The sequence below is a fragment of the Desarmillaria tabescens genome (genome assembly GCF_030435595.1).
Source record: "Desarmillaria tabescens strain CCBAS 213 chromosome Unknown EV420scaffold_1, whole genome shotgun sequence".
In the NCBI taxonomy this organism is placed as follows: Eukaryota; Fungi; Basidiomycota; class Agaricomycetes; order Agaricales; family Physalacriaceae; genus Desarmillaria; species Desarmillaria tabescens.
In genome coordinates this window covers 1,900,005-1,922,294 of record NW_026848300.1, presented here as the reverse complement: position 1 = coordinate 1,922,294, position 22,290 = coordinate 1,900,005, and the positions used below count along the sequence as shown (strand labels likewise).

Below are 22,290 nucleotides of genomic sequence, written 5' to 3'. Positions count from 1 at the left end.
TCAAACGGTATCCTCGGGCCGCTTTCTTTTTCTTTCCCATGTCACATAGCACGTGATGTGACGCATCGAAGACGCGACGGAGAGGCTAAGGCTTGGACTCATCTCGTGTTGTCATTTGCTTTCTGTTGCTAGATGGCTGTCCCCCGTCAAGTCACTCAATTTATCGAGAAAACATACCCTAGACCCCGTGTTGATCCGGTAACTATCATAGTACGCCTTCGGGCGACCTACTGCGTTAACGCTGATGAGGAAACAAAGGAATGGCTTCAAGCATGCTACAACTGGGTACTCGAAGACAAGCAACTCAGTCCCACGACAGATATGCAACAGATACTGAAACACGTTGAGGAACAGCTTTTGTGCTCCAATTTGCAAGACTCCATGCTCCAAGGAACTGGATTACCCCCCGACATCGCGAATCCCGACACCCAACACACTATCGTTGCTGGACCTGTACTAGTGGAGATTGTGTCAATCACCGACATCGGCGTCAGCGCGTACAACTTGAATAAAATCAGAATCACGCGAGAAGAACGAATAGCTGCCGGGGAACAAGAAGTTGGCGAGGGCGACGTGGAAGTGGAAGGAGAAGGCCCCATACCTGCTTATACGAGGTCTATGCTCCGAATGGAAATTAGCGATGGAACGACAATCCTAAGATCCATGGAATACAGACCTCTTAAAGACGTCACGCTTGGTGAGACGCCTCTGGGATGCAAAGTTAGTTCTTGATAATTTCCGTTCGATAATTAGCTGACATTGTAGTGAAGCTACTATTGACACAATTTCATATGCGCCGAGGCGTCGCCTTATTGGAACCCAAGTGCGTTACAATAAAAGGCCAAATGAATGAAGAGCGTAACGCTTTCCGAGACGCTGATTTTAGGAGAGGACTCATGCTCAGATTGGGGTACGGATCAAATTGTATGATTTGAACATAATTTTCAATGTCCTATCTACAGACATCCAGAACCAGAACCAGAAGCGGACGCTGACATAGAAACGCAAGAGCTACCTGTTCCGCTCCGTTCACCTTTACACGGGGTTAACAGGCCCTGTTCTCCCACTTTGGTAGAACGTAACCGTATGGACGAGCAGCATCCCAGAAGACGTACACCGAATCAGGACAGAAATAACCAATCGGACTCATACCCTTCATCTTCAACAACCGCAGTTAATTCGTCATTCTTCTCAGCTTCCTCCAGTGTCCCAGAAAACAGGGATCTTCACAATAGCTTGCATCTCTCTCCTGTGGGAACATCTCGAACAATCGTCATTGACAGTGATGAAGAAGATAATGCTAGGCCTTCTCGAGGTGTCAATGGCGATGCTAGTTCCGAGTTTGGTGGCGAAGACTTTCCCGTTGACGGTGATGAGCTATGGGCTGCGTTGGATGCTGTCGAGGCAGAGCATGAATTGAAAACCCAGTCCACCCAGAACGCATCTTCATCGAAGGGACGAAGTACATCAACAAGTGATTATACGGATATTATCATGATCTCTGACGACGAAGATGACGATAAGGAGAATTTTCCTGCACCCACAAGGCGCACGCAGCCTCGAACCGCGAACTCTGATACACACGACGTAATCGAACTGTCAGATTAGCATTACTTCTTCAGCGCTTTATCGCGAAGTTGAACCAAGGAATGGGTCTGAAGATCGTTGACTGTAGTTATATAGTATATGGAAGCATTCAACATTGAAAGTTACCAAAGCACATCGATAAAAAGGAATATACTCAGTACAAAGGGCTACGCCACAAGTAGTCCATTGTATCAGCCGAGAATGTTGACTTTGGCTTTCTTCTTCTTCTTCGTGTTCGTGAAGCTCCGCCAACTGTCGACTCGTTGATCTCGGTTATCTACGACGTACAAGTGAACAGGGGTGCACGATGAAACAAAGAGGGGAACATGCCTTCCCATTGCCGGTCCTCCTCAGCCTTGCGCTTCTTGCTGGCTATTTCTTCGTCCTTCTTTCTAGCTTCTAAGCCTTCGTTCGCGAGATTCATCTTGATGGCTCTGGAGATATCCAGTCAGAGACATGGTAGATAGAGCATAGGAGGGGGTAGAAACACACTTTCGCCGCCGCACTTCTTCATCTATGAGCAGCTCCTTTGATTGGGCTCGTATTCGAACTTTGAAGGACGGGTTTAATGACTTGAGATCTGGGTCAGAGTCGGGAGTTGATGTAGGCAAGGACAGGGCTTTGAGAACAAGGATCCGGGCTTGTTTGATGATAGCGTCAAGTTCCTCGCGTTTGGCTTTGTCGGAGAGCTCGGATTCGGCCTGGATACATATAAGCTGCATTATTAAGTGGAGCACGGGAGAAGGTGACCTTTTTGAGGATGTCAAAGGCCTCTGGGGCGCGTTGGTGAGAGCATTTGTCGGGATGTATAACTTCAAAGTGGTTGTCAGCGCCGGTGTTTTGAGTTTGAGCAAGCTCCTAGACGCACATAGAGATAATTGACGGTACCTCTTCTTAATATCATCTGGTGTAGCGGATTCGTCTAAGTCTAGGATATCATATGGACTTGGGCGACGTGAACACGGATAGGCTGAGGAAATGGACACACAACGCACTTTAGTTTGAGAGCTTTGAGGATACGCTCGACCTCGACTTCCCTTTGGAATGCAGATGCCTCGCGAGAGAGCAGTTTCTCGAGTTCTGCGTCGACTGCTGAGGATGACGGAGAGGTGTTGGACGATGAGGACATGGTGGTAATAAGTGATCAGCGTCACCAGAAATTTGTGACTCTCAACAGATCGGTATATTGCTATATTTATGTTTCCTACTATACTGAGATTACACTTGCTTTGCCTCGCTAATTTCTTCAAGGTCGACATAATGGTAGCTCGCGTTGAATGCCCAGACCTGGGGCTGTGAAACGAGTCGTTTCACAGTCAATACAAGGCGATGCTTGCAGGGCTGGTATGACTATAAGATAACTCAGGAAAAGAGACCCATTGGACAACTGAGATGTGCGTAGAAAGTCAATGTAAATACTCTTTAGTGCGTCGACTACAGGGCGTACTCATCCAAACTAGGACGGACAAAATTTGCAGTTGCTTGCTTGTATAGCAGGATGTCCAGGAGGATGAGCAACGCTAATTGGGCAGGACATATCAAAGAGGCCGTGCAGTCGCAACATGACTTTTTGATGCAGTAAGTAAATGAGAAACATTACAAGAAAATATTTGACCAAGTGTCGAAGGAAGCTGGACACCGGGAGGGGCGACGACGGCGGTGCTGCACGTGAAGTAGGGTCAGGGCTATTGAGATAATGATATTTCTCGACTCGCTTCCATCACGGGCAAGCTTGAATATTTGAATGTCGACGCAGTTGGCTCCTTCTCCTTCAACTACCACGACGCCGCGTTGGGACAGCCGGAACACAAGCTTTATTTCTCCTACTCGTCTACAGGAACTCCGTGCCAATACCCCACGACATCACTTCACTTCATCCCCCCAGCAACAGCCGCTGCAGTCTTCTCAGCCAACTTCGCCGCTATCAGCTCCGCCAATGGATGCTGCTCAGCGCCCACAACAACAGGGCCACGGTCGCGCTTCCTCTTTCTTTGCTTCCTTTCGCAAGCAGCAGCAGCAGCAGCATCCTGACGCTCAGCAGAACGGCCCACAAGTCCAGCGCAATCCTTCCTTACTTTCACGAACAAATTCTAATAATCCTATCGGACCACCTCCACCACCACCTCACCACTCGGAAACCGCAGCTTCAGGCGCGCAGCGACCACCGATTGCTCGTTCACCCACACAAGCTAACCCTAACTGGCTCTCAGAACATCCCGAAATTCGTTCCGTTGTCGGCCTGACCATCGCACATGCCCATAAAATCTACTTCTCTGGTCCTCTCATTCGCAAGATTGAGCGTGGCGCCGAAGGTCAGCGGCCGACGAAAGATGAAGGATGGGTCGAAGTCTGGGCGCAGCTAGGCGGCACGACTCTCAGTGTATGGGACATGAAGCAGATCAAAGAGGCCAGCCAGCAGGGCAAAGAGGTGCCGCCTGCCTATGTAAATACAACCGATGCTGTGAGTCCTTGCTCAATATCTTCCATAGCCACTTGCTCATATCTTCCAGTTTGTCACCGTTTTGGGTTCCATTACGGTTCCTGCCACTCCTTCTCAAGCAGCCCAGCGCTACGCAAATGTTCTCACTCTTAACACCGCAGGCTCAAACCTGCTATTATTTTCATGTCCCTCCCCAGAATCACTCATTTCATGGGCCGCTGCCCTTCGTCTCTCCGCTTGGGAGAAATCCCGTCTTGAAGAAATATATACCGCGCACTTGATCAGAATATTCCTCAAAGGTGATCGTTTACGTCTCAGCCTTGCGACATTGACTTATCGTTTACGCTTAGCTCCCGATATGCCGTCAATGCTCAACCGCGGCCGCATGGAAGGTTGGGCACGGATTCGCATATCTGGCCAGACCGATTGGAAACGTGTATGGATAGTCGTTAGCGCAGCGACCGAAGGCGAGCGTACCAGTAATGACGGCAATGGCCCAAGTTCGTCGCCGACACTTGGAGTGGGGACCAAGAAGAAGCGAATGTCCAATTTATTTGGCCGTGAAGCTAGCCCTCAACGTTCAGGTCCATCCAAGGCTTGCTTCACCATGTTTGCGTCTCAGAAAGTCAAAGACAAGAAGAAGGCCTTTCTTACCATGACTGACATTACCCAAGCCTTTGCCGTTTATCCAGAGAGACCTGAACTGATTAGTAGGAGCACTCTGATAAAGGTCGAAGGGCGCATTGGTATGGAAGATACCGCTGGTGGAATGCGGAATCGTGAAGGCTGGGTTCTCGTAATGCCGGAGCTAGAACCTGAAATGAGCCAGGCAACTGAGATGTTGAAATGGGTTGAGGGTAAGTTTGCTATCCTTTCTATATATCAATAAAGCTTCAACGTCTACCGCAGCTTTCCATGACGCGTTCATGCTATATGGACGTCCTCAATCATGGGTGTGGGACCCTCGGAATCCTATATCCTTAATGTTTGCCTATCCTGTTGGACCACAGAAAGATGTACGTTTATCCGTTATCTACCCCGATTCTCTGCCAACGCTGCCGTACAGCTTCTCTTCCTTGACAGGGAACTAGCGGAGACGCTGGACCCTCGAGACGACGCAACTTCTATCGTCCGTTCCCGACTTCTTGGTATTCTCCATGATCGTATGCGGGGCATGGAGCCGCCGGCGCCTCAAAATCATATACAAGCGTCGTCTTTGACTTCTACTGGTCTCGGTAATGGCCCGCAACAGTCCCGAACAGTCTTATCTGGACCTCAGTTGCCACCTCTCAGCTTCGACAACACACAAAATCAGCCTCAAGAACGACATCTACTTACACCCATCACGGAGCAAAGCAGTATTTACACTCATGGGCGACCGATGTCTGTTGACGGGCAGAGTATCTTAGGGCGGCGTCAGTCAGCGAACGTGACTACTGCGACACAGTCACCTGTGCCTGAGGAATCTGGGGCCAAGGAGTCTACTTTCCAGTCTGCCGAAGCTACGCCGCACTCTCCCAGCTCCTTACCAAAGAGTCCGGCCCAACCGTTAGTAGCTGTTCCCGACAAGGATAACGTAACTGGTGGACTGTCTAACCAAGGACCAAACCGTTCAAGCCACGAAATCCAGCAAGCACCCAAAAGGTCATCCTTGGAACCACCTTCGCCTCGAGCGCCAACTTCACCAAAAGTGCAAACGCCCGTTTCGTCGAAACCGCTTCCAAGTTCTCACCCCGTGCCATCTCCGACAACGTCTCCAGCTCCTGGATTGCAAGAGAACACACGTTCATATTCTCCTTCATCAGTACTGACTTCGCCCTACTCTGCTGCCACTCATTCGGCGTTAGGTGCATCTGTTATGACATCCCCATCCGCTCTAACGTCGCCATATTCATTGGAAACGCCCATTTCTCCCTCATCACCAACAGCTGCAAGGCGATCATCCCATCTACCACCAATACCCCAAGGAACTCCTCCGGGAGCAGCAGAAGACAGCATTGGCGGTGAGGCGGGGGCATTATACTTCATGCAGTTTGACAATAAGGGACCATCTCCAGTCACATCCCCACGTCTAGTACCTCCACCTGCAGAAAATGAGAAAGATGAAGATTCGTCGTCGATTGAATCAGAACTCAAGCCTACGAGCGCCACAAGTCGTGTGTCCGTGACATCGAGTCCTGCTACAAGCACGCGGTCACCACATCGTACAGGCACACCGAAAGCTTTCGCGGACCAACCGGCGTCACCCCCAAGGGAACGGCTGAGCCCGATTTCGCGGCAGGCCCTCGGGCGAAAACCATCAGGAGCACGTGCTCAGACCAAAAAAGCGCAACGCGTCTCTTCACCTTCACCACCGCCCGTCCTTGAAGAAGATACCCAGAGTGACGACAGCATGGATCCCGAAATTCGTACGCGAGCTGCAGCTGATATCGGACCTGTTGATGAGGGCAACCTTGATGCGCTGGCAGCCTTGTCATACCTCGACGATGACCAACCACCCCCGCCATCTCACACGACGAAAGGACACGTGGAACCACTTCGGACTCGTCATGGAGAGCAACTACTCCCGACGCCGCCGCAACCAGCGACTGGAGAACCGGCAGCACCCTATAAATCCTCTTTTGCGCCGTCCAAGTCGGCGGCAGAGCGGAAAGCAAAGGTTCAAGCGCAACAGGCAGCGCAGCAAGCCGCAGCGCACCGTCCCGGGAGAGCCAATGGTCGAAAGAAGCCGAGGGGTAATGATGCGTGGGTTGAGAGCAGTGAAGAAGACGAGGAAGAGGAGGAAGAGGAGGAAGAGGAGGAGGATGTCGATTCTGATAAAGAGCCTGCCACGAGACCGCCTTCAGCCCCTGCCTCCACCAGCACCCATACCGCCAAACCGCAGTCTGATTATGGACCTGATCAGTCCCAGTACACTCATTTGCGACCGCCCAGGACGTTGCCTCAAATTCCAGGAAGCCGACCTAAATGTATGCTATTCAAATTTTCACTTTATCACTCCTGCTGATGCTCGCTTTACAGCCGCTGAACCTGAAGAGTTCCCTCAACGTCGGAATGATTCTGAACAGCAACATTCCGAAGCCGCCAGACGTACTCAGTACGACGAAGGCACGCAGATCCGCTCTCAAGCCGATTATCCACAGCTCGGTGCTGCTCGTCAGTCAATGTGGAGTCAAGTTCTCGATCCAGGACGTCCTGCTGTTCTATCCCAGGAACGTGATACATTTGTCCAACTTGAGTCACCTTCGCAGACCATGACGAAAGCCTTCACACCGCAAGGTTTGCTGTCAGCAGGTCTTCAAGACAAACAGGATCGTTCTGCGAAACGTCAGGAAGAACTCGCGCGTGAAAACGGTGCCTCACTCATCAATGTTCCTAACAAGCCTCCGCCACCGCAGACTGGTCTGCTGGGCGCTATTACTGCTCACGAACGAGAACGAAAGCGTGAAGGCGGCGTTGGGGCTGCATTGACAGAACGCGAGCGGGAAAAACGGATGGTGGAGGAGAGACAGCGCAAGTTCGACGAGCAGCAGCGTCAACAGATGGAGATGGGATCGATGTATGGCGGGCAGTTCAATGGGTTCAATCCGATGATGAACCCAATGATGATGGGTATGATGGGTATGAATCCGATGATGACTGGGCAAGGGATGAACCCGATGATGACCGGGCAGGGGATGAATCCAATGATGACTGGGCAGGGGATGAATCCAATGATGACCGGTCAAGCCATGAATCCGATGATGACTGGGCAGGGCATGAACCCAATGATGACAGGTCAGGGCATGAATCCAATGATGTCCGGTTTCCCTGGGATGATGCCCGGTTACAATCCCCAGCAGATGTTCGCTGCACAACAAGCTGCTCAGGCGTACCAACAAGCTATGATGGCGTTCTCTGTCGCTGGTTCGCAAGCTGGAGGTGATGGTGCAGGAGTTCCCCAGCAGCCGCTTAATCCCATGATGACGGGTGGGTTTGACCCTCGCATGTCGATGATGAGTATGCCAATGATGGGGGGACAGGTGCCGTCGTTGGGTATGCAGATGACAGGCATGTCGAGCTTTGATCCGCGATTCACTCCGAATAATGGTCTTCAAGATTCAAGTCTTCAACCACCTAACGCCCTTTCCGGTTCACCAAAACAATATGCTTCGAATGCAAGCTCTCCCGTTGGTCGTGGATCTCCACTTGCTAGGACTGTTGACCCTCCTTTGAATATTGAACTACCTCGCAATTCTTCTCGTCCGACCAGTCCAAAACCTTGATTTCTTTGTCACCGTACACTACTTACGATTGTTATGACCTTCACTTACCTCTACATCTTTATACCATCATGCGCAACAGTTACCTTGTCTTCCGAAGTATTAGTTGTTACTCCTGGTTTCGATTACCCCTACGTTCATTTTATAAATCCAGTATCACGAAATGCACTTTGGACATGTAGGTATATCAGGAATAGAACGGACTTGACCCTCAGTTCGAATTGCCCTTTTGAGACTTTCATTTGTTCTGCCTCATGGCCGATGTTATCAGTCGCCCCTTCTTTCTGCACCTTCACTTCGCTCACTCATCGACGAATAGCAATGGCGACCTCTACACCCAAGAACCAGCCCGTTGAAATCATGCAAAATCTCATTGTCCATCCCAACTACTACGGCCTGAGAATCAAGCAGCTCGTCGTGAAGGAGGCGAACATCACAGGCCCGTTGTTATCGATCTTCAGTGCGAATCGAGCTACAGGGGCGGAAAGGGCGGATCCGCTTGGTATATCGGTCGGGTACGCCAAGGACGGGAAGCTCGCCGCGTTGGCCATCGCCGATGAAGCGCGATGTTGCATCATCGAGTTCAACCCGCGTTCTCCGCCATCCACCAGGCCACAAAAGATGGAACTCTTGCAGAAACACATATTCTGTCGCTCCCTCGGCGAGATCTATGCATTTGACGCTGCCCAGATCGCAATGGTCCTGTGGATGGAGCTCGGTGTTAGAGTCGCGCGCGCCGTCGACATCCAATCCGTCTTCACTGAATCTGACAGATCGTCGGATCGCAAGCCTTTGGTTGCCATTCAGGCCTGTTTCGGGGACTCGGAAGGGTGCAAGTTGAACGAGAAGAACATCGATCGCGCCTTTGATGATCTCACATACAACATCGATGAAATCAACCGTATGCGCGTCGATATCCTAGAAAGGGCGTGGATTTCACGCACGCTTCCATCGCATGAGAATGGAATATCTACTTTTAGTAACGTGAAGTACGTTGACACGAGTGGACTCGATGAACAGGTGAGCAGCGTCACACCAGCTCTTTCATGCTGAGTTAATAAATCTGCCCCTCTTTCTAGTTCCTAAAGACACTGGATGCTCTAGCTCGTGTCTCAGAAGACTCCCGTCGTGTCGGCCACTTGAAGCCCACAACAACCAATCATCAATTCTCTGATGCTCGAAGCCCATTATTGAATGCCGATGGGAAATCTTTCAATGCTCGCGCTTCAGCATACAAGGACCGATTTCGCCCCTCCCAGGTATGTGATATGACACTGTATTTTGATCCTTCCTGATAAACTCCTGTTATAGAATGTAATCACCACAATTGAACTTGAATCAGGTGAGCAGATCCGGCACCATGGACAGACTGGTGTCGTCACTGGGATGTCAACTCAAGTCAACTTTGACACATCTGTTATGAATGGGAACAGAAATATTGTCTCTATCATCAGCACAGGTCGTGAACAGCTGACTGCAGCTGAGGGTAAACGTGATGGTGTTATCAGACGTACCCTACAGGGGAACTTTACCAGCTTCAAGGAAAACCCATGGATCAGTAACATATTACTTTGGGATACCATTAAGAATGACACAGAGCAACTCTCTCCCTCTATTCTTGAATGGCCTGAATGGTGGTTTCCTCCTAGATCAGATATCCAGAAACCAATCATACAGTCATCTGACAGCAACCCTGCCCGTCACTCTCTCAATCGATCTCAGCAACAAGCTCTTGATCATATGCTTTCTTCAGACCCTATCACTCTCATCCAGGGTCCACCTGGGACAGGAAAAACCTCAGTCATAGCTGCATTTGTTCAGTGTGCTTTGGCTGAAGGAAAGACTGGTATCTGGTTGATTGCACAATCTAATGTTGCTGTAAAGAATATTGCTGAGAAACTTTTGAAGGTTGATTTTATGGATTGGAAGCTTCTGGTTTCTGAAGATTTTCGCAATGAATGGTAATTTATACTTTTTTAATATGATATTTGTAGCTCATTAAACATTCATAGGCATGATGATCTTTATGAGAAGATGCTATCACATGTTATTTCTTCCAAAGACTTCAAATTTGTCTCACCACAGAAATTACAAGATACCAGAGTATTTCTCTGCACCTTGAATATGCTTTCACATTTTTTCATAAAAAAGTTTACATTTGTGGTTCCATTCACCTGCATGGTGGTTGATGAAGCTAGTCAGATAAAGGTTGCTGAGTATATCAATATATTTACAGGATTTGATTCTTTACGAAAGATTTCTTTCATTGGAGATGATAAACAGTGTAAGTGTTCTTTCCGATTTTTAATCTGCTTTAAAATATACTTATTCACTTTTAGTACCACCTTTTGGAGCTGAAAGTGTTGATGATCTCAGAAGTATATTTGAGATTGATCATTTACGTGAGAATGCATTTTTACTTGATACTCAATGTATGTTCTCTTTTAATCTTTTGAATCAAATATTCATCTTTTTCTTTAGACCGTATGCCCCCACAGCTGGGAGATTTTATCTCTCAGGCAGTTTATGATAATAAACTGAAGTCAAATCCTTCACATCCAATCAAAGATGATATTATTGCATGTCATTTTGTCAATGTGATAGATGGTCATGAACGACAAGGTACATCTCAGTCTTTCACAGTAAGTTTTTTATTTATCCAAGATTTCAATATTTCTAACTCTATTATAATACAGAATGATGCTGAAGTAGCTGTTGCAATACAGCTTGCCAGTCATCTTCAAGAGCAGCAGATGAATTATAAGATCATTACTCCATATGATGGACAAAGGAATCAAATTCAAAGTCATATGAAGAATGATGGGCTTGATTGGCAAGACAAATGCTTTAATGTTGATTCTTTCCAAGGTTAAAATATTTCATTCAATATGTATGAGCTATTCTAATGTTTATTTTATAGGAAATGAGGAAGACTATATTATAATCTCTCTTGTTCGATCTCATTCAATTGGATTTCTCAAGAGTTTACGACGAACCAATGTGATGCTTACTCGATGCAAGAAAGGAATGTATATTCTTACTAGCTGCTCTTTCATTGATGGTGCTGGAGGAAGTTCCTTAGCTGGAGAGCTAGCTGATCATGTTGGAGAGGAGGCTTGGTTGACTGTAGAGGATGTGATTCAAGGCAGAATTGGATTGAAGTAGTTAAGAATCAATTTTATCAGATGTTATCTCTAGTTTATCACTGGTATTTTAGAAACTTCATATTTTCACTCAAAATTGAAGTCTCTAAAATACCAATGACATACTATAGATTTCATTAAGTCATCTTGGTCTCTACATGACTCAGAAATAAGACAACTATAAATGACTAGCAACATTGTCTGAATGTACATCTAAATGAAAGATATTCTGCATACTTCTAAGAACACTAGCAAGAGTAGATATGAACATTGATGTAGATGTAAGAGGACTGGAAAGTTTAGATTCAATCCCAAACTTTACTGTATCAGGTCCTGCAAGATCTATACCTGGATATGAACAGGTTACCTGCAGATATAGTATGAGCACTTACAGTTTATACCATAACCATCCTCATACATTGCACCAAACCTAATCAAATTTCAGAAAGTATAGAAGCAGAATGATGAAACAACATACCCTGTACCCCGGAAGAGGTGGCCAGCACTGAGCCCACTTGTACTCAACTTCCAGCATGAACTCTTCCCAAACAATGGATCCTTAAAGAGCAGTGCACATTCTTGAAGCTCCGGACATAGCATAAGCTGTAAGCCCATTAGATGACGGTCAATCCCCTTGCCTGTTGCAGCTTCACGTGTTAATCTAGTATGTGTTTTGATAGCTGAATCTAGCGCAGCACGTTGAGATTCTGCCTGCAGGAAACTCAGCTACACCGATAGATGTGTCTACACCATGCGTACCGTTGCTCGAGAGTCAACCATCGCAAGGCAGAACCCACGACTCTCTCGGGTCAGCGTCCTGATAGTTTCCGTTCGTCCCTTTTTGAACATCCGTGTCAGCGCGGTCTCATACGTCGCGGTGAATTGCCCCTGCATCTTGTACCATGTGAGCTGCAGCGCCATCTGTATGAATGCATCAGGAGCCAATTTCGCTGACGTCTCATGAGTATACAAGAAAACATTACAATGAAGAATGAACAAGTACCGACTCCCTTGATCCAGTCCGCCCCGTAATCCGAGAACCAGAAAACGCTATCATCCGAGTTCTCAATGATCTTGTTGGCACGTTCCTTCGCCATAACACACTCTTTCTTGATGAAGTCGTCGGTAACCCAGTCCAGCCGATCCCATCTCTGGCCTCGTGAAGGAAGAGAAGCATCATTCTCGAAATGAGATTCATCGATACCTTGTATAATCCCATATTCGGCGATGATGCTTGGAACTAACGCATCACATGGAGAATGCTCGCCCATCGTACCAGAACGCGCCGCAGGATCAACAATGAGCGTGAAAGCTTTATCAAACCATCTGTTGCCGACGTTGCCTGTCGTTGAACGAATGGTATGAAGGTGAGAATCGAAGGAATATTGTTTTGTTGACGAGGTCGGTGATGGAGGATCTTTGTGAATTTCGTCGTCAAGACTGAGTACCATGAGCGAATTTGAGAGTGTCGTATGAACCACTTTGTTGGACTCGGACAGAGCAAGAAGGTATTGGAGGTTCTAACGTCGGCCATCAGAAGGCGACGCGCACAAGTCAAGAATGAATACGCACACTTGACCATATATCTCGATCGTCTGCACTCAAGACCCCAATCGAGATCGGCTCTTCGCCATCAGCCAGGCGCTGTTCAGCGTCCGAAACAACAGCCTCTAGGTATCTTGCCAGATGACCAACGTCTGTCGAAATGGAAGGCGACTCCATAACAGTGACTTTGTAAAACCATCCATGCACCATAACTACGATGTTATAGGTGGAGCGATCCGTTGGTGGAGGTACGGTTGATAAGATGTCGCAAGAAGGCATCGGTATCCGCGCGACGTTGAACATTTTCGACGTGCTCTCTCTGAGCCAGATACCTAGAACACTTCAGACTCTAAGCATACGACAGACAACCACAAAGCGCACCAGTTCGTGTCGTGTCCGAGTATAACTCCTGCCTGGAATTCCTAAGCAAAAACCGCCGAGCTGGACCAATTCGAAGATACGCACGTTTCAAGTTTGATTTTGAACTCCAGCATTCGATGAAGCAACCAAGCTGCTCTCTTAATCTGCCATCTGGAGAACCCTGTCTTGAAATAACCATCCTGTCGATCCTTCTCTGATACAGGGATGTTCGTGTCGTCCTCGAAAGCGAGCCACCAATTAGAGTTGATGAGCAACGGTGCTCTCCATTCCATATAGGCCTTCTTGATCCAAAAATTGTCGTCCAGCCAGTTATTCGGAGACGCTCTATCAAGTGCTGCAGATAAACTAAGTTTGCGAGTGCATTTTAGGACGAAGAAGACAAACGCACCGAGCAATCTATCCTGGCAGAGTTTTCCTACGCCCGACGCAAATTCATCAGCCCACTGGGCACGAAGTCGACGAGACGCATCGAGAGCGTCGTTGTCCAGTCCTTTCTTGGAGGCTTCTTCTAGCAGAAAAGGCTCCAAGGACGTTAGGTATCTGTCCAGCGTTTTACGGAGATCTGGAACTGGTAAACGCGGCAGGGTGGTGGACATTTTTCTAGAGTATCGTCGGATGTGGATTGTAGACCGTGTAGATAGCATTATTAGGGTCCTCGACGATAAATAAGGATTTCTATGGCGAACGGGAGCGAATCATGACTGTACGACCTTCTTGGTCGGAAAGAAGAGGGACGGAGATCGGCTTGTATCGGCCGAAGCTGTGCAGGCTTACTACCTATCTTTCCCATGGAAACCTTTGTCGAGGACAGCATCGTCGACCATTTTATACGCCATGCTCTCCACATTTGCCCAAGATATGCACAATGCGCCTGCAATATTTCTTCTTCTACCTCTTCGTTTCACTTGCCAATAGCGCTTCAACCCAGACAAAAGGTCCCCCCAAAGCATTTACTCGGCATATAATCGCGATAGGCGACTTGCACGGCGACCTCAAAGCCGCTCAGGACGTTCTCCAACTTGCAGGTGTCACTGATGAATCCAACAACTGGTCCGGAGATGTGGATATCTTAGTTCAAACTGGAGATATCATCGACAGGTACGGGCCTTCCTATCGCCTTTGGCGTGAAATTGAGTCTTGACCTTGATAGAGGTCCCGATGCCACCGAAATATTCCAACTCATGGAAAAGCTCCGTCGTCAGGCAGATTCGCATTCCGGGACTGTGGTTTCGTTGCTGGGTAATCACGAATGGATGAACATCCTGGGAGACTGGAGGTGAACCTTTTTTTGCCTAAGTTGTCGTGTCGCCGTAACCAGACGCGCCCCATAGATACGTGCCATCGAAAGAAATGAATACTGACAAGGTCATCAAAGAGCGACAGCACTTACTCACCAAGGGCTGGCTTGGTCAAGCATGGAAGAATTACTACAAGTCCGCTGTCCGTCTCCCATTGCACCCCTCTGTAGGCGATACTTCTGGTGGCACTAGGTACTCCCCTGTTACCAGCTCTTCTGGTGCCCTCTCCCACTCTGCGATCTCCTTCGTTCATGGTGGACTCTCACCAACGTTTCGCTGCCTTCTCCCGTTCCCAACCCACATAAACAGCCTGTCTGACACGCTCCTGAAACGAGCCTTCAATCAGGATCCACAACCCACACCTTATCCACCGGCGCGCTCTTTTCCTCAGCTCGACGGTTAGTACAGCTTTACATGGAATCCTCCTCCTAGTCATGGTATTAACTACTTATGATCAGGAACTACATCTAATGAGTGTCAGCTCACTGCGGACGATGGTCCTCTTTGGTACCGTGATTGGGCCCTGAACAGCGAAAAGGAGGTGTGCGCTAAAGTCGATGCGGTTCTCAAGAACACTGGAACTCGCAGGATGGTCATGGGACATACGATACAAGAGGTGACTGTTCTCTTTCTGTTCTTTTGTTCTACTATTGAACCCCGCTATTTAGGAAATCACGGCAAGGTGCGACGGAAAGATATTGCTCATTGATACAGGTGAGCGTCAGTATTTGGACGTCGTTCAAATACTGAAGTGAAATTCGAGGTATGTCGAGCGCATATAACGACGGTAAGACAGGTCTACTCTCTGCGCTTTCTATATACTACACACTCAGTCCAATCGGGAGATCTGCCAACCCGAAGACTCAGAGGTGGAAGGAGCACGAGGTTATAAGCGCATTCTATGCAGACGAAGAAGAGATCACTATGATTGATGAAACGAGAGAAGTCGCTGGCGATTTTTCTGTTTCTTGATCAGAGTAGGTGACATACATCGTTTATAAACCGATGTGTATCAGCCCTTTACATCCAAAATTCAAAAATGTTCGATGCAGACGATGCAGAAGGGAGGCAAGCGCACAATACGTGTATCACCACTTCCAAGCATGCTTAGACTTTTTTGGAGTCAATTCAACAAGCTTCACCTCGCGTTCTCTCTCATCTATACCGAACATGGTTCTCAAACCGTCGACCTCCTGTGACTTTTCTTGCATGTGCTCAGTAGCCTCACGGGCGTTGTTTCTGCTAATCTCGAGGGTCTCCGCCTCTGCGTGGAGCTGGGCTTGGGCTATCTCGTACTTGGTGCGTGCCGCAAGGAAGGCAGCTTCGTTCTTCTGGAGTGCGGCAAGGGCTCGAGCATGGGCAGTGTGGGCTTGTGACTCGCGCTGTGGGCAAAATGATGAGTCATTGCTGAAAGGATTGTAATACGCGAGAATACCTTTACGGCGGCTTTCTGTACGTTCTGGAGCTCGGATAACTCCTGAATGGCAACTCCCAAAGCTCGTTTCTCCACCTTTCCTTCTGCTTTGATGATCTTAGACAGACGTTTACTGTCTTTGGCTGAGTTCGATGTGAGTAGGGAATCGTCCGGTGGTCTACAAACGCACCTTCTGTCTTTTGGATTTTGGATAACTGCTTTGCAGATAACGATGCATCGGCTTCGGCAGCTCTGTAATACAAGCTTTCGTCTGGTTCCGCTTTGGCGTTTGGGCCAGTCGTTGCTGCGCCGCCGATAAAGGCAGACCCGGCTATAGGATTTCCATCGGCATTGGTGAACACGCTCCGTTTCGAGACTGAGGCAGTGCGATTTACTGAAGCGCCTCGGTTGAGCGTGTTCTTGGGAACTGACGATGTAGAGGTGCCGATGGACGGTGCATCCTCTGCGTTGCGTAGAATGGGTCCGGTATGAGTAGGCGAGACGTGTTCTGGGGGTAATTCTGCAGCTGGGAGCCATCCTTCTGAACCATTTGGATGAAGTGCCTTGCCGCCTTTGCCTGTAGTGATAGGCTGCTCATCGGCTCCCTCGCCCTGGATGAATTCTTGAGGCGCGGCAGACATATTGAACGGGATGAGCGGGGCGTCAAAATATATGGACGAAGTTTCGCTGGAAGGAGTAGCAGGCATGGTTGGGGTAGTCGACGTAATTACTTATAACGCGTCGATCACTGATGTCATCGCGCGCCAGTTACAATAACCCTAACCTAACTTTCATCGCGACGCAATGTCAGGATTGGGCGTAGTATCGCTCATTCTTGTCCCGTTTACTGGCATACTGGTGCGCTATAGAGCCATCTATCACCCTACAGAAGACGCGAACGAGACACCGACATTCTGGGGTATCGCGAAGAAAGTGTATCAAAAGCAGGTGAGGCTGAGCCACCTCTGATACCTAGCTTGTGTTTCTCATCTCTTGTAGGGTTTAAATGGACTTGGTTCTGGCTTGGGTGAGTACTCTGCTGCCTTCAGAAACTGATTCTTATTCACACACAACAGGGCCTACACTTCTCAGCGTCTTCCTTGCTCGCTTATGGCCTTACCCTCTTCCACCAAAACTCTACATATCGCCATCGCCAGCAACTATTAACTACTCCCTGATATCAGCACTCATGGGAACCCTTTACTACGTCTTTGTTCTTGTCCTGGTGTACAGGTGAGTGCCACAGTTTGCCGCACTCGCAAGGAAGATATTGATTGCTAGATCTATCGCCGCCACGCGTCAACTCGATTTACTCAAGCCCAAAGAGTCCCTCCATTATCTTCTCAGCGATTACGAGCGCAAGAAACCCTGGGCTATCTATCAGATCCCTGGTCTTCTTCCCGCTCTAATCATCAATGTATTTATCAATATTCAAGTCATACGGCCTCTTCACTACTTAATATTTCCTATCAACCTTCCTGAGGATATCAGTATTACCGAAACATGCTTGAGGACGACCTGTATCCTCTTGACCGCTGCTCTAGGAGCCGCAGTACTTACACCTCTGGAAGTTATCGCAACTAGGCTCGCGCTTCAGAGGAGTTACGGCCCTGGGAACTCTGAAGAGACTCGGGACGTTCCGCTGGAAGGGCCTGGAGACGCGAAAGCTTCAGATTCTCTCGCGCCTGACAACGTTATTATCGGGCTGAGGTAGGTCGATGTCAACAATCACTAAAGCGGTGTCCTGACACACCACGGTCCACAGACTACGCGACGAAGACAAGCCCTATTCCAATCTCCTTGATTGTGCTAAAATGATCGTACAAGAGGAAGGATGGCGTGCTTTGTACAGAGGATGGTTCATCACGTTCCTGGGTGTATTATATGTATGACAAGTACGTATCAGGATTTATTTAAGAAACGAAACCGATGCTGCGCATCACTATATTACATCTTTATACAACTTCAATTTTCACTCCCTACAAGATCTTGGCAACCTCAACATCAATATGCTCCGGAGTCGTCGTCGAGGCCCATCGATGAACAACCTTGCCTTCTTTGTTGACAAGGAATTTTTCAAAGTTCCACTGCCTCATCATGAGAAAGATCGCCAGTAAACTAGACACAGAGCACCCACCTTGATCCTGGAAAGGCCCAAAAGACCAGCCTTCTCCTGCTTCAGCCACTTGAACACTTCATTGGTATTGTCGCCATTCACATCCGATTTCTTCATGAGAGGGAAAGTAACGCCGTGGTTCCTGGAGCAGAATTCGCCGATGGCTTCGTCGTCTTTAGGCTCCTGGCCACCAAACTATGAGGAACGTAAGCTATTTGATGGCTCTGTAAACCGATTGGGTACATACCTGATTGCACGGGAAACCGAGGATTACAAAGTCACGGTCCTTGTACTTGTCGTACAGCGCTTGAAGCCCTGCAGGAACATTAGATAACCTTTCTTCTGTGACGACGAAGAAACGCACCTTTGTATTGAGGCGTGAAACCACTGCAAAGCATTTTTTAAAAACGAGAAGAAACATCCAATGTTGGTATGCGTACCAGTTTGACGCCGTATTGACAATAAGGACAGTCTTTCCTTTCAGATCCGCAAAGTCATACGTCTTGTTGCCAGGCAGTGTCGCCTTGAGCGAGTAAAAGCCCGATTCAGTAGACATGGGACGAGCTGTAGAGTAGGCAAAGAGAGATAATGGTGCAAGTTTTGGTAAAAAGCTACGATGAGAGGCAGTAAATAGAGTCGGATGAGACTTGCTGATGAATCCCTCGAGGCGAAGCGTGATCATTTGCATAAGATTGACTGTGAAATTCCGGCCTAAGATAGGCGTCACCAGGAACAGGGACCCTTATGTAAGCCGTGACAGTCACATTACATAAGCCGCAAAATCTGCTGGAAAAAAATTGTTTGTACCTCTGTAGCACCAGGCAGAGCCGTAGATCACCTATAAGATAATATAAATGATGATAGAACATAACTAGATATGGAATCCATACATTGAATGAGTTTTGTGGTGATACAGTAGCTTCCATGTCAGGCGGGAGGAGGCGGGGGACGGGATACCGCCATTGGAATCAAGGGTCCTACCTATTATAGAATATGACATCATAGTCGGGTGGCTGTGCCAGCGCAAAATCCGGAGGTCAGAAAAAGTAAAATGTTGCCAAAGAACTTAGAATAACAAAAGAAGCACTTTTGGGATAAAAAACATTTTTCGTCAATAACTTCATCAATTTTACATGAATTTTTAATCTGATTCCTGGCAAAGGTAGCCACCATCAATACATTCATTTCCCAGGTATCAGATTTTCCATCGCTTTTTTCTGGCGGCGGCATTTGAGGCCCGACGTTTGGTCACAAAGCTGCTTACATAAAGGTCCCTGTTCCTGGTGACGCCTATCTTAGCTGCAATTACCGGCTCTACGTAATCGGCCCGAGCCTGGGTCCCGGCCATCTCGGACTCTCTAATAGGTTATCTGCTCCATGCTCCTGAGCCCCACAGCGAACAGCCCACGGAACCGCCTCCTGCGTCCAGACCCCTTCAGTCTGCTTATATCACCACGAAGCTCCTTCAGAACCCATGTATACCACCTCGGCTTGCGTGAGAGAACAGTATAGAATGCATTACACCCGAGCCTAGAGTATGATTAATGAGTCCCCTGTGGCATTGCGAATAAAGAACCAACTGACCATTCAACCTCGGCCTTGTTCACGGAAATTTGCGCCTCCAGACTTTTGGCCACTTGGGTTCGCGACGTATTTCGGAACGACGCATAGAAGTACGCCATCATCTGCTTCACAGTTCCTGGGCATTCCAATCAGAATGGATCACACAATTGTCAAAGACACACGTACGATAGATCATCTTTCCACGCTTAGATGAATCTATTCCCCACTCATTGATGTATCCGTGCATCTTCATGGCGCTCAGAACAAAGTTCTGATAAATATTCAGATGCACGACACGTTCCGTGTTCAGTTTACGGTCGGAGAAAATCGCGTGGATGCGCCTCTTGACTTGTCTGGATTGAACACTTCAGCTCGTGGATATCATACCATTGACGGGACATACTGGAGCATCTTATACACAAACGCAAAGCCTGGTCGCCGTATCTTGTTGACCGTTAAAGTATTGCGCAAATCTGAATTATCCTCAGCCTTTGAGCCATTCGAAGAATGCTGCCACGACTTACGGACACTGTGATATCGGGTATAATCACAGGACACAGACAAATCTTTCATGTCGATGGCGTAACCGCACCATAGGAAAGCTAGAAATCTTTGAGAAAACACGCATATAGACAGGATGTGCCCACTCACACTGCTGATGAGGATCTGTCACATTCAAAATATGAGGACCATAGTCAAAGTTTGTCATCGTTTTGTCCTTCGAGATGAAGCAGCCATACTCCGGGTGACCTATCTGGCATTTCAAAGAAAGAATGACGACGAGAAAGGATATGTACCTTCGTTCATCATGCTGAGAAATTCCTTGGCTTGCTTCAAGGAAACCGTGATCAGTAAATAATCATCGGTTTGTCTAAGCAATACCTATGAGGACTACGTCAAATGCAGTCACCGATAAAACAAGATAAACATACACTCTTGGGATCCTCCGTAAATTGTTTAAATCTCTTCTCAAGGTCGCCGTAGAAAAAGGCACAGAGAATAGAGGAGAGAACCGAGCCTTGCGGAATCCCAATCACCTGTCGATAGTAATCCTGCCCAATCTATATCAAGTGAGAAGTCATGATATAGTTTCAGGAAGTATTCTGGTCAACCAACCTTGACAATATTTTCCGTGATATGCTGCTCAAGCAAGTCCCATACTTCGTGCCGTTGAGATCTAGGATAAACTACCTACACCTTGATAAATGTCCGTGCTTATAGATGCAAGAAGGTGAAGTTTTACTTGATCAACAAAAATCGTATGGCGCAAGGCCCTCGCGAGCTGTGTGGCATACTCAAGAAAATGTGGACGAGCATCTGAGGAAGTTGTCAGTCCAGGGGACACAATTCGAAGAGCATCACTCACCCTCGGGAAGGGCGTCCTTGGCAAACGTACGTTTGATCTTGCCTGCCGTAGAGGACACCTTGCCGTATCTTTTATGCACATAATTTTCCTGTAGTGCGCTTTGAGATGGATTCTTCGATTAGACGATGAGTCGACTCGCCTCAGAGATCACATTCCGCAAGATCATCAGCAGCTTCGCTTGATCAATGGTATCAAAGCAGGCTTGAACGTCGACTTTGACAAAATATAATTTGGGTCTTCAAGAACGTCAGCAAAGGTAAACGCTAGTGAAGATAATGCTCACAACTCGGTCCCGTATTCTTGCATGAGCTGGTCCTTGAAACCTCTGAGTTTTACATAGACATCATCACTTCCTAATACCGATGCGCCTAGCAAGTGAGGTCGCGTTTTCTGTGTACGTTGAGGCGGTCTTCATCTAGTACAAATAAAGAGCACCAACTCTTTCGTATGTGAGAATCTTGAACGCGACCTGAAGTATCTGGTTGATTGATTGCTCGGAAGAATTAAGGCCTCCCTGCGAGTTGGTCAGCTGGTGCAAACGACCTTGGAGAGCTGCCCACTTACCTCGATGGCGACCTGCTTACGTCTCAAGTTCGCAATGGGCCGAACACCCGTTTCCTTAGGTAGAAGACGAACGAAAGAGTAACCTAGTTTGCGCTGGCGAAGAACTTCTTTAGCTTCAGACTGTTGATCGAAGCTTATAAGCAGTGCCCAATCGAACTCGAGATTGAAAGACTAACTTTCTTCATCTTCTCAAATGTTCCACTTGTCAGACGGTCCAAAAGTGGCTCGCAAAGCACTTTCCAGTCATCCTGACGAAAGTACAGGACTTTATTCTTGAACGCTGAGGACTCCGTTACGAAGAACGTTGTCTGTCCTCGTCAGTCGACGTAAACTTCAACGCGGTGTGACCACTCACCTTCAGTAGCATTAATACAAAGGAGTCGAAGTACCAGTATAAGAAATCTTCCAGCAGTTCCCGCCGTTTAGCAGCGTCAGAGACGCTGACGCGAGTCTGCTTTTCTCCGTTCCCTGGTGGCATCAGCCACTCGCAGTCAGATGTGCTGAAGCCTTGGAGAATGTGATGCAGAGAAAAAGTTTCGAATCGCCGTAATGATATGAACTCTCGTACGTCTGAAAGGGCTCCGGTCAATACAAGAAAAGATTGTGGAACG

At 47.9% G+C, this 22,290-nt stretch overlaps 11 protein-coding genes across 11 annotated transcripts; 6 read left to right on the top strand and 5 right to left on the bottom strand.

Moving 5' to 3' along the window:
* Positions 1 to 80: 80 nt before the first annotated feature.
* EV420DRAFT_58081 (uncharacterized protein) lies at positions 81 to 1,913 on the top strand. The gene is made up of 4 exons (XM_060482664.1): positions 81 to 198; positions 259 to 720; positions 771 to 910; positions 963 to 1,913. The coding sequence occupies exons 1-4, from the start codon at positions 133 to 135 to the stop codon at positions 1,606 to 1,608; spliced, it is 1,314 nt and encodes a 437-aa protein (XP_060339505.1). The 5' UTR covers positions 81 to 132; the 3' UTR covers positions 1,609 to 1,913.
* On the bottom strand, positions 1,694 to 2,716 carry EV420DRAFT_1661142 (chaperone regulator; the record flags this gene model as incomplete). The annotated part of the gene is made up of 6 exons (XM_060478918.1): positions 1,694 to 1,864; positions 1,918 to 2,021; positions 2,080 to 2,288; positions 2,338 to 2,399; positions 2,456 to 2,532; positions 2,583 to 2,716. The coding sequence occupies 6 exons, from the start codon at positions 2,714 to 2,716 to the stop codon at positions 1,779 to 1,781; spliced, it is 672 nt and encodes a 223-aa protein (XP_060339504.1). The 3' UTR covers positions 1,694 to 1,778.
* Positions 2,717 to 3,331: 615 nt separating this feature from the next.
* EV420DRAFT_1661127 (uncharacterized protein) lies at positions 3,332 to 8,223 on the top strand (the record flags this gene model as incomplete). The annotated part of the gene is made up of 6 exons (XM_060478917.1): positions 3,332 to 4,048; positions 4,098 to 4,326; positions 4,378 to 4,884; positions 4,937 to 5,043; positions 5,094 to 6,996; positions 7,049 to 8,223. Coding segments are annotated over 6 exons (4,638 nt in total), but the record flags the coding sequence as incomplete, so codon positions are not given.
* On the top strand, positions 8,204 to 10,674 carry EV420DRAFT_58085 (uncharacterized protein). Its single transcript, XM_060482666.1, has 6 exons — positions 8,204 to 9,309; positions 9,369 to 9,548; positions 9,601 to 10,142; positions 10,198 to 10,250; positions 10,302 to 10,573; positions 10,629 to 10,674. Exons 1-5 carry the CDS (start codon positions 8,326 to 8,328, stop codon positions 10,409 to 10,411), a joined length of 1,869 nt encoding a protein of 622 aa, XP_060339502.1. The 5' UTR covers positions 8,204 to 8,325; the 3' UTR covers positions 10,412 to 10,573; positions 10,629 to 10,674.
* Positions 10,675 to 10,935: 261 nt separating this feature from the next.
* EV420DRAFT_58405 (AAA domain-containing protein) lies at positions 10,936 to 11,664 on the top strand. The gene is made up of 2 exons (XM_060482672.1): positions 10,936 to 11,157; positions 11,210 to 11,664. The coding sequence occupies exons 1-2, from the start codon at positions 11,043 to 11,045 to the stop codon at positions 11,452 to 11,454; spliced, it is 360 nt and encodes a 119-aa protein (XP_060339501.1). The 5' UTR covers positions 10,936 to 11,042; the 3' UTR covers positions 11,455 to 11,664.
* Positions 11,611 to 13,954, bottom strand: EV420DRAFT_1634125 (acyltransferase ChoActase/COT/CPT; the record flags this gene model as incomplete). Its single annotated transcript, XM_060476274.1, has 9 exons — positions 11,611 to 11,774; positions 11,825 to 11,862; positions 11,911 to 12,143; positions 12,192 to 12,382; positions 12,436 to 12,952; positions 13,005 to 13,309; positions 13,359 to 13,390; positions 13,443 to 13,692; positions 13,747 to 13,954. 9 exons carry the CDS (start codon positions 13,952 to 13,954, stop codon positions 11,611 to 11,613), a joined length of 1,938 nt encoding a protein of 645 aa, XP_060339500.1.
* Positions 13,955 to 14,223: 269 nt separating this feature from the next.
* On the top strand, positions 14,224 to 15,628 carry EV420DRAFT_1256712 (Metallo-dependent phosphatase-like protein; the record flags this gene model as incomplete). Its single annotated transcript, XM_060466784.1, has 6 exons — positions 14,224 to 14,456; positions 14,509 to 14,634; positions 14,690 to 15,054; positions 15,115 to 15,278; positions 15,325 to 15,370; positions 15,420 to 15,628. The coding sequence occupies 6 exons, from the start codon at positions 14,224 to 14,226 to the stop codon at positions 15,626 to 15,628; spliced, it is 1,143 nt and encodes a 380-aa protein (XP_060339499.1).
* Positions 15,629 to 15,744: 116 nt separating this feature from the next.
* Positions 15,745 to 16,777, bottom strand: EV420DRAFT_1634123 (uncharacterized protein; the record flags this gene model as incomplete). The annotated part of the gene is made up of 3 exons (XM_060476273.1): positions 15,745 to 16,038; positions 16,092 to 16,213; positions 16,261 to 16,777. 3 exons carry the CDS (start codon positions 16,775 to 16,777, stop codon positions 15,745 to 15,747), a joined length of 933 nt encoding a protein of 310 aa, XP_060339498.1.
* A 97-nt stretch (positions 16,778 to 16,874) lies between these two features.
* EV420DRAFT_1634122 (uncharacterized protein) lies at positions 16,875 to 17,962 on the top strand (the record flags this gene model as incomplete). The annotated part of the gene is made up of 5 exons (XM_060476272.1): positions 16,875 to 17,018; positions 17,070 to 17,097; positions 17,147 to 17,303; positions 17,352 to 17,780; positions 17,836 to 17,962. 5 exons carry the CDS (start codon positions 16,875 to 16,877, stop codon positions 17,960 to 17,962), a joined length of 885 nt encoding a protein of 294 aa, XP_060339497.1.
* Positions 17,963 to 18,049: 87 nt separating this feature from the next.
* On the bottom strand, positions 18,050 to 18,742 carry EV420DRAFT_1257891 (glutathione peroxidase-like protein; the record flags this gene model as incomplete). The annotated part of the gene is made up of 5 exons (XM_060466860.1): positions 18,050 to 18,157; positions 18,208 to 18,381; positions 18,434 to 18,501; positions 18,551 to 18,573; positions 18,627 to 18,742. The coding sequence occupies 5 exons, from the start codon at positions 18,740 to 18,742 to the stop codon at positions 18,050 to 18,052; spliced, it is 489 nt and encodes a 162-aa protein (XP_060339496.1).
* Positions 18,743 to 19,282: 540 nt separating this feature from the next.
* EV420DRAFT_1496186 (uncharacterized protein) lies at positions 19,283 to 19,957 on the bottom strand. The gene is made up of 2 exons (XM_060470878.1): positions 19,771 to 19,957; positions 19,283 to 19,716 (listed from the first exon to the last, which is right to left on the bottom strand). Exons 1-2 carry the CDS (start codon positions 19,869 to 19,871, stop codon positions 19,545 to 19,547), a joined length of 273 nt encoding a protein of 90 aa, XP_060339495.1. The 5' UTR covers positions 19,872 to 19,957; the 3' UTR covers positions 19,283 to 19,544.
* Between the last annotated feature and the right edge of the window lie 2,333 nt (positions 19,958 to 22,290).

Bases quoted from the DNA above. Each gene is read 5' to 3' on its own strand.
- EV420DRAFT_1496186 (XM_060470878.1), bottom strand. From the start codon at position 19,871: ATGATGGCGTACTTCTATGCGTCGTTCCGAAATACGTCGCGAACCCAA. The intron at 19,717-19,770 runs GTCAGTTGGTTC...ATCATACTCTAG, and splicing joins AACAAGGCCGAGGTTGAATG to GCTCGGGTGTAATGCATTCT.
- EV420DRAFT_58405 (XM_060482672.1), top strand. From the start codon at position 11,043: ATGAATTATAAGATCATTACTCCATATGATGGACAAAGGAATCAAATT. The intron at 11,158-11,209 runs GTTAAAATATTT...TTTATTTTATAG, and splicing joins TAATGTTGATTCTTTCCAAG to GAAATGAGGAAGACTATATT.
- EV420DRAFT_58085 (XM_060482666.1), top strand. From the start codon at position 8,326: ATGACCTTCACTTACCTCTACATCTTTATACCATCATGCGCAACAGTT. The intron at 10,143-10,197 runs GTTGATTGCACA...AAACTTTTGAAG, and splicing joins GAAGGAAAGACTGGTATCTG to GTTGATTTTATGGATTGGAA. The intron at 10,251-10,301 runs GTAATTTATACT...AAACATTCATAG, and splicing joins GAAGATTTTCGCAATGAATG to GCATGATGATCTTTATGAGA.
- EV420DRAFT_58081 (XM_060482664.1), top strand. From the start codon at position 133: ATGGCTGTCCCCCGTCAAGTCACTCAATTTATCGAGAAAACATACCCT. The intron at 199-258 runs GTAACTATCATA...GAGGAAACAAAG, and splicing joins CTAGACCCCGTGTTGATCCG to GAATGGCTTCAAGCATGCTA. The intron at 721-770 runs GTTAGTTCTTGA...ATTGTAGTGAAG, and splicing joins AGACGCCTCTGGGATGCAAA to CTACTATTGACACAATTTCA.